Source organism: Lissotriton helveticus, chromosome 9, assembly GCF_964261635.1.
Source record: "Lissotriton helveticus chromosome 9, aLisHel1.1, whole genome shotgun sequence".
Taxonomy (NCBI): Eukaryota; Metazoa; Chordata; class Amphibia; order Caudata; family Salamandridae; genus Lissotriton; species Lissotriton helveticus.
This window is the reverse complement of record NC_136070.1, coordinates 174,856,942-174,871,543: the sequence shown is the minus strand read 5'-3', so window position 1 is coordinate 174,871,543 and position 14,602 is coordinate 174,856,942. Positions and strand designations below refer to the sequence as shown.

At 45.3% G+C, this 14,602-nt stretch overlaps 1 protein-coding gene across 2 annotated transcripts in view; it reads right to left on the bottom strand.

The window, feature by feature from the left end:
- Positions 1 to 14,366, bottom strand: part of KLHDC1 (kelch domain containing 1) — a 1,359,852-nt gene extending 1,345,486 nt beyond the window's left edge. Inside the window, exon 1 of one of the 2 annotated variants that reach the window (XM_078659709.1) lies at positions 14,149 to 14,366. In XM_078659709.1, coding sequence (XP_078515835.1) covers positions 14,149 to 14,247 — 99 coding nt within the window. In that variant the 5' untranslated portion in view covers positions 14,248 to 14,366. The remainder of the gene's footprint in view (positions 1 to 14,148) is intronic. The other variant, XM_078659708.1, reaches the window with a different exon arrangement.
- Between the last annotated feature and the right edge of the window lie 236 nt (positions 14,367 to 14,602).

The following is a 14,602-nucleotide window of genomic DNA, read 5'->3' as shown; positions in this document are numbered from 1 at the left end:
TTCAGTAGAATAATCTTGCCAAAGAATAGAAGGTATGGGATGTTGAGGTGCAGTGTTGTTGGTGATGGTGCACACATGTGCTCCATAGTGAATACTGAGGGATTAAGTGCATAGTGTTATTTGAGTTAGGTGAATTATGACTTTAGCCTATTGGCTTTAACGTGGTCTAATATCATTCTGTTTTCCAAGTAGTAGAGGCCTATGCTTGAGCAACTCCATATTCTAAACTGCAGCCCTCTTCTGAGCCTCTTTAGGCGAGAGGTTATATTTTAGATTCCATGTGTTGTTCACCAGTAGTGAACCAGAGAGGACCGGTTCTTATCAGAAGAATGTGCTCTCTCGATGCCGGAGTCATCGCAAAACGCTTGGCCAGCTGCTTGTTGTGCTCTCTTGGTACGAGGTGGTACAGGAATCCAGTGAGAACTGTATTTATTTATTTATTTATTTATGTGATTTTTAAAGCGCAGCAATTACCCATGGGTGTCTCGGCGCTAGGAGCTAGATCTATTACCAGTGTCTTAGAGGACAGATGCAGAGTTCTATATCTGAAGGTGCTAGTTAAATCATTGAGAGAACAACCATGTCTTAAGTTGCTTTCTGAAGATAAGCAATGTGGGGCTAGATTTTATATTGAGGGGAAGAGAGTTCCATAATCTTGCCGCTGCAATGCTAAAACGTCTGTCTCCCCAATTGACTTTCCTTGTTCTGGGAATTTGAATCAGGTGAGCGGTGTTGGAACGAAGCGTTCTGAGGGTTGGGAGAGGCTTAAGGGAATTTTTAAGAAATGTGGGTCCCATGTTGTTCATTGCCCTGTAGACAATGCATAATGACTTAAACTTAGTACGGCTCCTCACCGGGAGCCAGTGCAGTTGAGCTAGTTGTCTTGAGACGGAGGTACATTTTGGGATGCCAAGTAAAACTCTGGCCGAGGCGTTCTGAATCATTTGCAGTTTGGAAATGACTTTTTCTTGGGCGTTGAGAAAAAGGGCGTTGCAATAATCAGTACGTGAAAACACTAGGGTGGAAATAAGAGTTTTGCCAGTATTGGTGGGAAGGTATGGCAGAAGCTTCTTAATTTTTCGCAAGATGTTGAAAGACGATGAAACTACAGAGTTCACGTGGTGATGGAAATGAAGTTTGTCGTCAAATATAACTCCCAAGTTTCTCACTTTGCCGACTGGCTCAGGTGGAGTGCCCATTTCCTCCGGCCACCATAAAGGAGACCAGGCTGGCTGGACCTTGCCGAACAGCATCACTTCGGTCTTAGAAGAGTTCAATTTCAGACAGTTGGAGGCCATCCAACTGCTAATGGCCCGCATACCGTCTTTGAAGTTGGCCGCTATGGTGGAACCGTTTTTGTGAATAGATAATACCAGCTGGGTGTCATCAGCGTAGGTGGTCAGATTAATATTATACGCTTTTATTACCCTCGCTAAGTCCGATACATAAATGTTGAAAAGGGTCGGACTCAGCGAGGAACCCTGTGGGACACCGCAAGGGAGGGCCAGTGTTGGGGAGGTAAATGAGCCCAGCTTGACTGCCTGTTTACGGTCGGCCAGAAAAGATGCTATAAGATCCCTGGCCTTGTGTTTGATACCGATGGCCTCGACACGGCCGATCAGAGTAGGATGATCGACCGTGTCGAAAGCCGCCGATAAATCCAGCAGGATCAAAACCGCCTGACCATCGTTGTCCATTGTGGTTCTTATTTCGTCAGCGGCCTTGATCAGGGCCGTTTCTGTCCCGTGACCTTGTCGGAAACCGAACTGGGTGTCATCTAGTAGGTCATTAGAATGAATATAGTCAGAAAGTTGTTCGTTCATGACAGATTCAAAGATCTTGGCAGGATATGGCAATGATGCAATGGGACGGTAGCTGGAAGACTCAGATGGATCAAGCGATGGTTTTTTTAGGAGCGGTTTGATTATGGTGTTTTTCCAAATATTGGGGTAAATACCTGATGAGAACATAATATTACAGATGTGTGTCAGTGGTAAAGTAATGGTATCTGGAATGGTGTGAAGTATAGAGGGGTGACAAGGGTCCAGAGGGGAGCCTGATTTGATTGACGAAATAAGTTTATGGATACGATGCAAATGTACCTGAGTGAATTTCGTGAAAGTAGCCGGGTTCAGTTTTGGTTCTATGTTCGTGCATGATATGTTGTTGGCATTAGGGGTAAAGTCCTTGAATATAGTTGTGACCTTATCTGAGAAGTAGTCAGCTAATGTATTGCATAAGATTTGTGATGTTACAGTGGGAGGGTTTAAAGGTTCTGCAAGATGATTCACTACTTCAAACTGTAGGCAGAGTTAGCCTGAAACTTCGATGGAGAGCTGCATTCTATATTAGAGAAAGGGGGTCCGAGAGAGGGTGAGATGCTGGTCTGTTGGTTTTGGCGGTCTGATGATACATCACGGTGCAGACGTGCAGTTGTGTTTGTGGAACAGAGAGTCCTGACCCAACCAGAGAGGGAAAGACAGACGGGCCCTTCTTCAGATGACAAGATGGTGAGGTGTTCCATGAATACTTATTGTATCTAACTATGGGCCAGATGTAGGTGGCCGTTTCAGGCCATTTACCGACCGGTAACGGCTGAATTTGGCCGTTACCGATCGGTAAATGGGTGACAGGTATGTAGGGGGCATTTTTTTACCGATTCGGTAAAATTACCGAATCAGTAATTTTACCGATTCTGTAAAATAAAACAAATCGGTAAATTTACAGATTCTGAGGCACCCAGATGTAGGTGGGACTCTTCTGAGTCCCAGAGGCCTTACCGAATCGGTATTCTACCATCAAATCCAATTTGATGGTAAAATACTGATTCCGGTGTGCATGCACACGTGTGCATGCACACCTATGACATGTGACAGGCAGACCTGCCCTTAGGGCATGAATGCCTGCCACATGGCACCCGAGCCTGTTTTGGGGGGGCCAGAGGGTGTCAAAGTGACACCCTCTGCACCCTTGTGAAAATCGGTATTTACCGATTCGGTAAATACCAACCAGTAATGCCCATTCATTCCTATGGGCTTCAAAGCCCATAGGAATGAATGGGCATCGGTAAATACCGAATTTATCCGATTCGTTATTCCAGCACATCTGGAATACCTACATATCCACCCCTCAGATTTACCGATTCTTAATTACCGAATCGGTAAAATTCGGTAATTTTCGGTAATTAAGAATCGGTAAATCTATTTTACCTACATCTGGCCCTATGTCTTTTATTTTCAGGCTCTATGTATATGTATGTGTTGATGACTGCTACTAATGTTTACTGTGATGTTTAGTTATTTCTCTCTTTTGTCATCCTATTATCATGTAATAAAGAACCCTTGAAGCATATCATTTGTCTTTATTCCTTGTGAAGGAAGGTCAGGCCCCTTTTTTACCAAGTACTTACAGAGGGATGGGCGATTCCCCTCTAATGGGTAATTGTTGATACGGAAGGGAAATTGGCTCTTAGCAGGGATGTCTAAATTCTAATTTTATGGCAAGACCGGAGGCTCCTATTATGCTTTCTTATCTTGCATTTATTTTAACAGCAGCCAAGATAAGTAAAAAACTACAGTTCCCAGAGGGCCAGAGAACAAACTGGGCCATGGGAACGAGAAATAACGAGAATACAGTAACCAATCACAGCAGACCTAATAGATAAAGACCCTAACTGACTGCGCAGCTTCCTCTTTTCTTGCTGCTCGCAGTCAGATAAGTGTCTTTATCTATGCTCACAGTAATGTTTTATGGGTTTTCATGCATATTGTGCTAGTTTTAAAGCTATTTTTATTGTTATTGTAAAGCGCGCCCTCGCGCTCTTGCTTTCACGCTCCTCGCGTGTGTTGCCTTTCATCTCCGGTGCTTCGTTCCCGGCCCCCCCCCCTCGGCTTCCCTTGGTTCCGTCCTAGCGCGCGCTGCTTCGCGCGTCTTCCCCGACCTTCTCTCACCTCTGGGAGGCTTTTCCAGTCACCGGCCCCTCGCGTGCCTGCATTTTCTGTTCCGGTGTCTTCCTTCAACAGCGTGTGAAGCCGCCTGACGCTCTCTGCCCGGCCCAGCCCTTAAACACGCCCCTGACTAAAAAATTAACCCTCGCCTACCTCCTGTTTCTGTGTTTGCCTTTTGACACAGCCTGGCTATGGAACTCGATAGTTCCTCTGAGGAAGTCCCCACACAGGACTCTCAGTCCTTCAAAAAGGACTTAAATAAATTCATTAATAACTCTGTGGAAACAGCTGTGGAGGTATCCATGAAAAGAATGTCTAAAAATATGGAGAACTCCATGTTAAGCATCATGTCCAAAGTATTGGCCCAATCTGCGGGGGAAAGCAGAAAAAGAAAGGTGGAACACTCTGCTCAATCTCGTGTCTCTAAAAAAGCGTCATTGGTTGGCGAGTCTTCCTCGCTTTTGACTGAGGACTCCGCTCCTCCCAGGTCTCCTTCTAAGGAGGGGTTTGTTGGTTCCGAGGGCAAACGTACACATAAAGACAAACATGCAGAGTCTCCTAGAAAAAAATTAGTAATTTCCACCATATTGGACACAGATGATGATGATGATGCTAACTTTGATGACGCAGATCAATTGATTGACCTTTTTGACACGACCGACCCTTCCCCCCCCCCTCCTAAATCTTCTAAATTGGATTCTTTTGCTTTTGACCCAGTTTTTGATTCTGAAGGTTTTCCCATGTTTGATCCTTCTACTATTCGACACCCAAATTCTACTGAATGGCTTCCTTCTCACCATGTCGGTGAATACATCTCAGCCAGGTTACGTCTGCCTTTAGAGGCCCCAGTAAGAGCCAGGCTCAAATCTGAATGCCCCAAGCCTGCTCTTCCTGACAAAATCACTTTGGTTCCTACCATTGACCAACCACTCCTCACCTTCTTTTCCAAGTTTGGCAAGGACCCCGCAGAGGGGTGGACAAGGCCTGGTCCACTTGCCAGGACAAGTTGCTGGATATAGTGGGCCCTCTAGCCCGTATTTTTGATTTGGCGGAATCCTCCCGATTGGATGGTACCGAACTTTCTGCTGAGGAAGTCTCCATGTGGGCTCAACGCGCCTTCTGTCTTTTGGGTAATGCAAATTCCGCAATTACGCATGAACGTCGCAAGGGTCTCCTGATCAAATTGGATCCCAAACTCTCCAATCTAGCTCCTATGGATCCTGGCCCCAAGGCGAACGGTCTCCTTTTTGGAGAAAATTTGGTTCGTGACCTCATTAGATTCGTTTCTACTTTTGCTTCTTTGGACAAAGCCCAGCAAACAGTGAAAAAGGTTTTCGCCCCTCGGGTTTTTGGACGGGCCGGCAGAGGCAGGGGCCGCTCTTCCGGCCGTCCCTATCACCAAGGCTCCAGAGGTTCGTCCAACAACAACCAGGACTACAAACCCCAATTTTATCCCCAACGTGGACGTGGCTTCCGAGGGAAAGGTCAACGAAACTACCGTCACAACTCCAACCAGCAAGGTAAGCCTTTCTTCTTCCCCTCCTGTCGGGGGCCGCTTAAAACTGTTTCTTCAAAAATGGTGCACTCTCAGTGCAGACCCTTGGGTCTTACACACGGTGCAAGGCTTCCTAATAGAGTTCATTTCTCCTCCCGTTCAGTCTTCTCTTCCTCCCCCTCCCGTCTTTTCACTTCTCGTGGCATCTCAGATCTCCACCGAGATCGAGGCTCTACTCCAAAAAAGAGCAATTCAAATTTTTCCCTTCGACTCCTCAGGCTTTCTAAGCTCCATTTTTCTGGTTCAAAAGAAAAACAAGAAGCTCCGCACAGTCATCAACTTGAAGTGGTTCAACCAATTTGTGGTTTATCGCCATTTCAAAATGGAAACCATTTTACATCTGAGGGACACTCTTCGCCCCAACGATTGGATGGTCCGTTTGGATCTTCAGGATGCTTACCTCACGGTCCCTATTCATCACTCTCAATGGAAATATCTCCAGTTTCAGTGGGCAGGTGTCAACTATTGTTTCACCTCTCTTCCCTTTGGCTTATCATCCGCGCCCTGGTGCTTCACAAAACTCTTGAAACCAGTGGTCGGCTATCTTCGATCTCTTGGCATCAGACTAATTATTTACTTGGACGATATCCTCCTCATGAATTCCGACCAACAGTCTCTCCTCACCGACCTGCTGGTGACTCGGTCGCTTCTTTTGGACCTGGGTTTTCTCATCAATACCGACAAGTCATCTCTGATTCCATCTCAGAACATGGAATTCTTGGGTTTTCTGGTGGACTCTGCTGCAGCGTCCCTTCGCCTGCCCCTCTCCAAAGTTTCCAAGATCAAAGCGGAGATTGTTTCCGTCCTTCAGTCCTCTCTTTTGTCTCTCCGATCCTTAGCGAGGATCGTCGGTCTCCTTTCCTCCTCCATTCAGGCCATCTTCCCTGGCCCTCTCCATTATCGCGCTCTTCAGCGCCTCAAGATTCAACACCTTCGACAGGGCCTCGCTTATTCGGATCTCGTGGCTCTCGATCCCGAGTCTCGTACCGAGCTTCAGTGGTGGATAGACCATTTAGATGCGTGGAACGGACGCACTATCTTCGCCACTGCCCCAGATCTTGTCTTAGAATCCGATGCAAGCCTGTCGGGCTGGGGCGCCCGATGTGGACCAATCTCGACTGGAGGTTCATGGTCCGCCGAGGAGTCCAAGTTGCACATCAACTGTTTAGAGATGCTTGCAGGTTCCTTTGCGATCAAAAGCCTTACAAAAAACAGGATTCACTGTTCTATCCTTCTTCGTATGGACAATGTTTCTGCGGTCCGATACATCAACCATCTCGGCGGAACAAGGTCCAAACCCCTAGCGGACTTAGCAAAGAGTCTGTGGGAGTTCTGTCTCGCACATCATCTTTCTTTGACTGCAGAGTATCTCCCCGGAGATCTCAACAGCGTAGCGGATTGGCACTCGAGATTTCTTCGAGATTCCAGCGATTGGAAGCTCTGTCCATCCGTCTTCCTTTCTCTTTCCCATCTTTGGGGCCCTTTCTCTATCGATCTTTTTGCATCCCGGCTCAATTCACAATTACCCCGGTTCTACAGTTGGCGTCCGGACCCCTTGGCTTCGGCGACAGACGCTTTCCTGCAGGACTGGTCTCGTCATCTCCATTATGCCTTCCCTCCTTTTCTGATGATCAACAGGGTCCTTTCTCAGGTTCGCCGCCAGTCTGCGTCTCTGGTCCTTGTGGCCCCCTTCTGGCAAGCTCAAGTGTGGTTTCCGACTCTTCTCGAGATGGCAGTGGATTTCCCTGTCCTTCTTCCCTCCTTCGAGGATCTTCTGCTCAATCCCCTAGGCGTACAACACAGTCTCATTCTCGACTCCTCCCTGCAGCTCTCGGCCTGGAAAGTTTCCGGCCTTCCTCTTCTGACGTCCTCATTTCACAAGAGGCTTCAATCTTTATCAGCCAAGCCTGGGCTCCTGGAACATCCAAAGCTTACAAATCCGCCTGGTCTCTTTGGACAAGCTGGTGTTTGGAAAGGGACCTCGATCCCATTTCAGCCTCTCTGAATTTCATCATTAATTTCCTTGGCGCTCAAGCCAGTGCCGGTAAGGCTTACCGCACTATCAATCTCTATCGTTCAGCCATCTCCCTCTACCATTCCCAAATCGATGGCAAACCGGTTGGTGCTCACCCTCTGATTTGTCGCCTACTCAAAGGTGTTCGTTGTGCGAAACCACCGTTGGCTAAGTATACCTCTTTATGGGATGTTACAGTGGTTCTTAAATTGTTTTCTAATTGGCCAGACAATTCTGTTCTTTCTCTCAAGATGCTATCTGCCAAACTTACCATGTTACTGTGTCTAATTTCCATTAAGAGAGTTTCTGATGTTAAAGCTCTAGATGTTTCTGCTCGCCAATTCTCTCCTACAGGTGTTCTTTTTCAGATACGCAGACGTACTAAGACTCATTTGGATTCAGTGTTTTATCCTTACTTTCCAGCTCATCCCAAATTGTGTGTGGGACAATGTTTAAAAGTGTACGAACAACGAACTGCTGATCTCAGAACGCCCTCTCATTCTCAACTCCTCATTTCCTTTCGTAAACCCCATCTTCCTGTCTCCTCTCCTACTCTTGCCCGTTGGGTTCGTTGGGTCATGTCTCTTGCCGGTATTGATGTCTCCGTTTTCGGGGCTCATTCGGCCAGGGGAGCCATGGCTTCTACAGCCTTTTGGTCTGGCTCTCGTTTGGAGGACATTTTGAGATCAGCAGACTGGTCAAATGACAGTATATTTCGCATGTTCTATTGTAAACCTGTTCATACTGTGGCTTCTGATGTTGTTAATATGCTTTAAACAAGCATAATAGGAGCCTCCGGTCTTGCCATAAAATGTAGATTTTTCTAGTGTTCATGACGGAAAATCTTAATTTTATTAAAGACACGGAGGCGAGTATTATCCCGCCGCAACATTTTTAACATTGTTCTCCCTCCCTACAGCGAATCCAGCCCTGCCACCGGCTTCATCTTAGAAGATCTTCACTTCGACTCCTTCGATCTTCACCTCCGAGTTCTCCTTCTCCAGCGTCCCTGCATCATCCTCCTGGACTCCTGTTTGGTCTTCTTCCTTGGATTCCTCTGATACAAGACTTATGTTCCTGGACTTTGGCTATATCCTTACTTTTATCCATTTTCCCCTTGTTTAATGACTATAATTGATCTGCTCGCCAGCGAAAAGAGGAAGCTGCGCAGTCAGTTAGGGTCTTTATCTATTAGGTCTGCTGTGATTGGTTACTGTATTCTCGTTATTTCTCGTTCCCATGGCCCAGTTTGTTCTCTGGCCCTCTGGGAACTGTAGTTTTTTACTTATCTTGGCTGCTGTTAAAATAAATGCAAGATAAGAAAGCATAATAATCGCCTCTGTGTCTTTAATAAAATTAAGATTTTCCGTCATGAACACTAGAAAAATCTACATTATTCTATCCAATACATTGCCAGGAGGAGCATGCGCTGTGTACCCTCTCGGATGGGGAGGTGTTGTGACTTGTTGTTATTTGCGAGCTCCTCTGCAATGGTCTTATATGTGGTCAGTGTTTATTCCTTTCTTCGGTAAGTATTGTGAAATGTGGTGTCTTTCTGGATCCTGAGAAAAGATGTGGTAAGTAATGGCCAGGTGACTGACAGAAGCACCAAAACATACAGAGAAGTAGGTCATTACAGGTCCACATGTATCATTAGTAAATATCACAATTCCTAGCAAGCTCACAGTGCCCCATGTGAACTTCTAACCTTACCTTTATGGAAACAGATCTAACCTTACATTGTTTACGTTTTAATGCCCAAGGGAGACACAAGAAAGATACGAATCTTGATTCCAAACATTTATTGAAACAACCGTATTCTTGTATAGAAAGCGAGAGCTGCAATTATTAGTAGGATTTTTTAAAAAGCATTGTAACCAGCATTACAAGAAAGGTGAAGAAGATAAACAGTTCAGCCATTATTACTTTTCTGTGTGATTATGACCATACCCCTATCTAATACTACTTATACCATGGAGGGCATAGTGGGAGTAACATCTGGCAGATCCCTGGGACAGCCAACTCCTTCCAGGCCTTGGTCCTTCTGGACCTGCCAGCTGCCTTTGACATGGTCGATCATACCATCCTGATCGACCGTGTCAAGGCCGCGGGGCTTCGGGGTTCTCCCCTGGCTTGGATCTCCTCGTTTTGGGAGAATCGTCTGCAGGCCGTCCAGTTGGCCGGCTTTCCTGCTGCTGCTCGTCCTATCACCTGCGGTGTTCCCCAAGGGTCTTCTCTTTCTCCTCTTCTTTTTAATCTGTACATTCTCCCTCTCATCTCTGCTCTTAAAAAACTGGACGTCACGGTGTTTAATTATGCCGATGACGTCCAACTTATCTTCGATATCTCTCCTTCTCCTTCTTCTGTTCTTAATTTTCAATCAGTTATGATTTTCATCAGTGACTGGATGAGTGCTAACCATCTTAAGCTCAACCCTGATGAGACCGAGCTTGTGCTCACTGGGGGTGTCTCCAGTCCCTGGTCTTCCTCTTTCTGGCCTTCCCCCCTTGGCTCTCCACCTTCTCCCTCAGTTTCTGTCAAAAGTCTTGGCATCCGAGTTAGCAGTGACCTCTCCATGCACTCTCAAGTTAGTGCGGTGGTATCATCTTGCTTTCTCAATTTACGTATTATACGTAAAATTTCTCGTTTCTTTTCTAACGCGGCATTGAAACTCATCTTGTTAGCCATGGTCATATCACGTCTTGATTACGGCAATGCTCTGTATGTCGGTATTCCGGCATACGAGCTTCGCCGCCTCCAACTAATTCAGAACCAGGCTGTCAGATTAGTTTATAAATTCCCCAAACACCACCATGTTACTCCACTCTTAAAAGCATTACATTGGTTACCTCTCTCTGAACGTTCTTTTTTTAAACTTGGCTGTTTGATCTTTAAAGCCTTAGCTGGCACTGCTCCTGCCTTCACAGCCGCCAAACTCAAGGTCTACACCCCCACCCGTGACCTTCGGTCTTCTTCCCAACACCTTTTGTGCATTCCCGTTGCAGAAGGAAGAAACATGGCGGCATGAGTTTCTCTTTTCTGGCCCCTTCCTTCTGGAACTCTTTACCCCTTTCCATCAGGACATCTGCTTCTTATATGGACTTCCGTAAGGAACTGAAGACCTGGCTCTTCTTGCGAGCTTTTGCCGAGTAGTCTGCCTCTCTGCCCCTCGTACTTCCGTCTCCAGCGCCAAGAAACCGTTTGGTCTACGAGCGCTCTATAAATCCCTTAACTTTAACTTTAACAGCCTAACCCCCCCCATACCAGAGTATGATGTGCAAGGAAGTCAGTCGGGATGGAACAGGCTATCGTCCTTTCCAGTACAAAGATTAGAATCTGCAGGACTGAATCTTCATCCAGTGCACAGCATTCCAGGATAATCCCAGCAGAAGTGCTCCTCTGTGGAATGTAGCATACAGGCAGTTTATGTAACAAAAGTACTGTCCCAATCGCACTGTGTCAAAGGTGCAGTACTGATGCAAAGGTTTGTCTGGGGCCTTAGAGCGGTCTCCAACCGTTGTTATTCCTAGATACATGTAGATATAGAAAGCCTATGTACGACAGGGTAATAATGATAGAGATGACTAAGCAATGTATTGAAACATGAAAAAGGTCAACTTAAACATGGTTGTTACAGGCTTGATGTATCCCGGACAAATGCCAATAAAAATATGTTATATAAAAAAAAAGACTTGTCTCCAACTGGACAATCAAGTACATGGGCATTGGTTTCTATGTTCCTACTGTTGGACAGAGTGTACAAGCGACAAGAAATGAACCGCATGCAGTATAATTTCTAAGTAGACTAGTATAAATGCAAAGTATGTAAAAAAAGTCAGCATTAGAAAAAGATGTCGAGCTAAACCGTGTACACCTAGCGCAGGACCTGTTGTATATTACAACAACATGAGGCACGATCAGCCATCCCTGGCTTTTGAGGCACTATTATTTTGCATTGTTGACATAGTTTTGCTTTTAACACTTTGATTATGTATTCAACCCACAGATGGCAATGTGATGTTGGCAAATAGGTATTGGATGAATTATTGGCTCCCTGTGGCTGCATTAATGAACTGATGGATATCTATGAACAGTCCCTTGATGCGTACTGTCCACATTCAGAACAATGTAGTGTTAACCTTTCTGCTGAGCGTCAGTATTACATGAGCTGTAACTTGCTCTATTTGCCAGAGATACAGGGGTTCTGGTTTGACCACGGATATAAGAAAGCTGCTGCTAGACATATAGCTACCAGGAATACCTGAGAGAATCATTTGAAGTAGTCTGAAACTCTTGGAGGCCTTCAAAACCCCTAGGCTTCTCTTGGACAATCAAACTGATCATCAGTGACAAGGTTACACTCAAGGCCACTGGAAATCTGCAGCAGAGAAAGCAAAATTATGTGGCAGGGTTGAATACATTATGCTGCAAGAAAAGACAAACGATGGGGCCTACTGTGGCACACCTTGTGAACTAATTACTTGTTTATTTTATCATTTTTACAAATGCTAACACTGTCTGTGCACATTTTTTATCTCATTAGTATATGTTACCCACCCATATACAGTAAAGGGCAACAGAAAGGGGACTCGTCAACCTTTGCATAGGGCATTTCACTTCGCTGCAACACAAGTCACTGCTATTTTACAAACTTTTGATCAGTTTGCAGTTTGAGCTACAAACCCTTTATTTTATTGATTATGGGCAAATGTGACAAATCTATTTTTCAGCCGCAAAACTGCATAATTCCAGTGGCGCTAGTTCTACCGTTCTACCGCATAAGTATAGGGGTTGTTTGCCAAATGGTACGCAAACCATATAGATGACTTCCCTTCCCAGGAAAGGGCACCTGTACTTGGCTTATCGCCCTTCTTAGCTGCATCGAATAAGAAGGTAGACTTTAGTTGAAACCCGGTCAGTAGTTTAAGGCTACAAAACAGGTTTAAAAAAAATCTCAAATCATCAAAGAGCAAATGCTACAACAGATTGCAGGGTGCCAAAAATATTACTTACTCCACTGGCTGCCAAAGCTAGCTAAATTGAAAGTCTTCCTTTCCACCAGGGCACAAGTCGTAAAAAAAGAAGTGGGGAGACGCTGTCACCGGAAGTGACGTCACGACAGAAGTGACGTCACGACAGAAGTGACGTCACGAAAGGTGCCGAGCTCCTCGTCCCAGAGAGGCCAAAGAGTGAAGTCCAGCTGTTTGGCAGGGGAGACGGCGTCCCCCCGGTAAAATAAGTGGGGGGACACCGTCCACCCGCGTGGTACCCCGACTCGAGCCCTGCTAGCCACTAATTTAATGGACGGTCTGTAAATTGAGCCTAATGTCCACTATTTTGTGGTAGTGGGGTACTGTGCTTTGTATCTTGGTACACTATGTCAATTAATGGAGTTCTTTACTCAGTGAGTGATGGTGCACTTTGAAGCAGGTTATAATTGAATGTTCTGTGCGTGGTGGGGTACTGTTCTGTGCTGTATGTGGTGGAGACTTATGCCGTCGTGAAGGCACATTATGCAGTGGCTAATGGTAAACTGTCCAGAGCATATGTATGAGGATTAAGAAGCCTATGTATGGGATTTTTTCAAAATGTTGTCAACGCTCCCTTTATATTTCTCATTCATGCTTTTAGGTTTTAACAGTGCAATTGTTCTTGCATCATTCTTGATAGACATACTGTATTCTACACTTACTCAAATGCCCTTTAATACAATGGCACACACCCTATCACCTTCAAATGTGCTGTAACCACACACTCGACCATTCTCTCCATCTCTGGATTACTACCTATGAGCTGGCAATATACGTTTATCAACAGAGCACTGCTTCTTGTATTGTTGTACAGCATAAAATGAGGTGAATCACGTGGTAACTGTCCCCTAAATCGGATGCCAAATTTTCACAAATACTTGCTAGTTTTTAATCCTTACATAATCCGGTGGAAGATACGCAGTAGTGCGACATATTATACAAACCAAATAGCATACATCTACTTTGATTTGTACTTGTGTAAGCAATCTATTTACTTACTGTTATATTATGTGTCTGTAAAATTAACCTTTTGTTCTGATTTTTTCTGAAAAGATCTATACAACAGACAAGACTACTTTCCTTTGTTCTGGAAACCAGTAAAGAAGTGCGAAGACTACCCACCCAATTTCAGAAATGCATTATTGGAGCACCCGAGTGTCTCTCAGTGCTGTTTTAGTCATTCTGTGGAACTTATAGGTTCATTTCGACGGAACGTACTGCTTCACGACGTCATGGCTGGTTACCTCACATTGGGTTCTAAAAAAACTATATATAACACAGGTCCGAAACAAACGGTCATTAAAAATACATATTAATTAAGGACTTTATTCCAAGCATAGAGTTTTTGACTTCTCATAATCCAAGATAACGATTCCTAAGAATTATAAAACAAATGGAAAACAATAAATAAAAGCACATACTTGAGAATGTCTCGATGCACTGAAAAGAACAACCACTGAAAAAAACAAATTCACTTCTACTTCAAACAGATTTATAAATCTTTCACTTAAAGCTATGGGAAGGTATACACTGCTGGACTGGGGGGTGACGGGAAAGTCTTCTTTCACATGCAGAGAGAATGGAGGTATAAACAAGCCTTACCACATAGCCACCCCACACATAGAGAAAGTTCTCGTCCACGGCGGCGCAGTGGCCGCTCCGCTCCTCCGCCACGCAGAAGCGCTGGTGAGCCGCAGCCATGCTCCCGGGATCCTTGTTTTCCAAGAGTGACGGGCGGAGTTATGGCCCAATCAACGGTGCTTCACGCGAAGAGCCAGGTACTTAGTTACAGCGCGCCCTAGCTGAACTGTCAAACGCTGCACGAGCCAGCTAGCTCGGCGCTACGGGCACCCAAAAGGGACAGTAAACGATAGTGCGTGGGGGCGTGGCTCCAAGCAACCTAGGGTTGCGTGGTCCATAATTAGCCTCGCTAAATGGAATGGAATATGTATTTGTGGCCCATAAATGCATATTCCATTCCAACGAGGCTAAATATGAAAGCGCCTCCGTTCCCCAGTGTGGACATGACTCATAATTGTCTGATCCACGCCACACA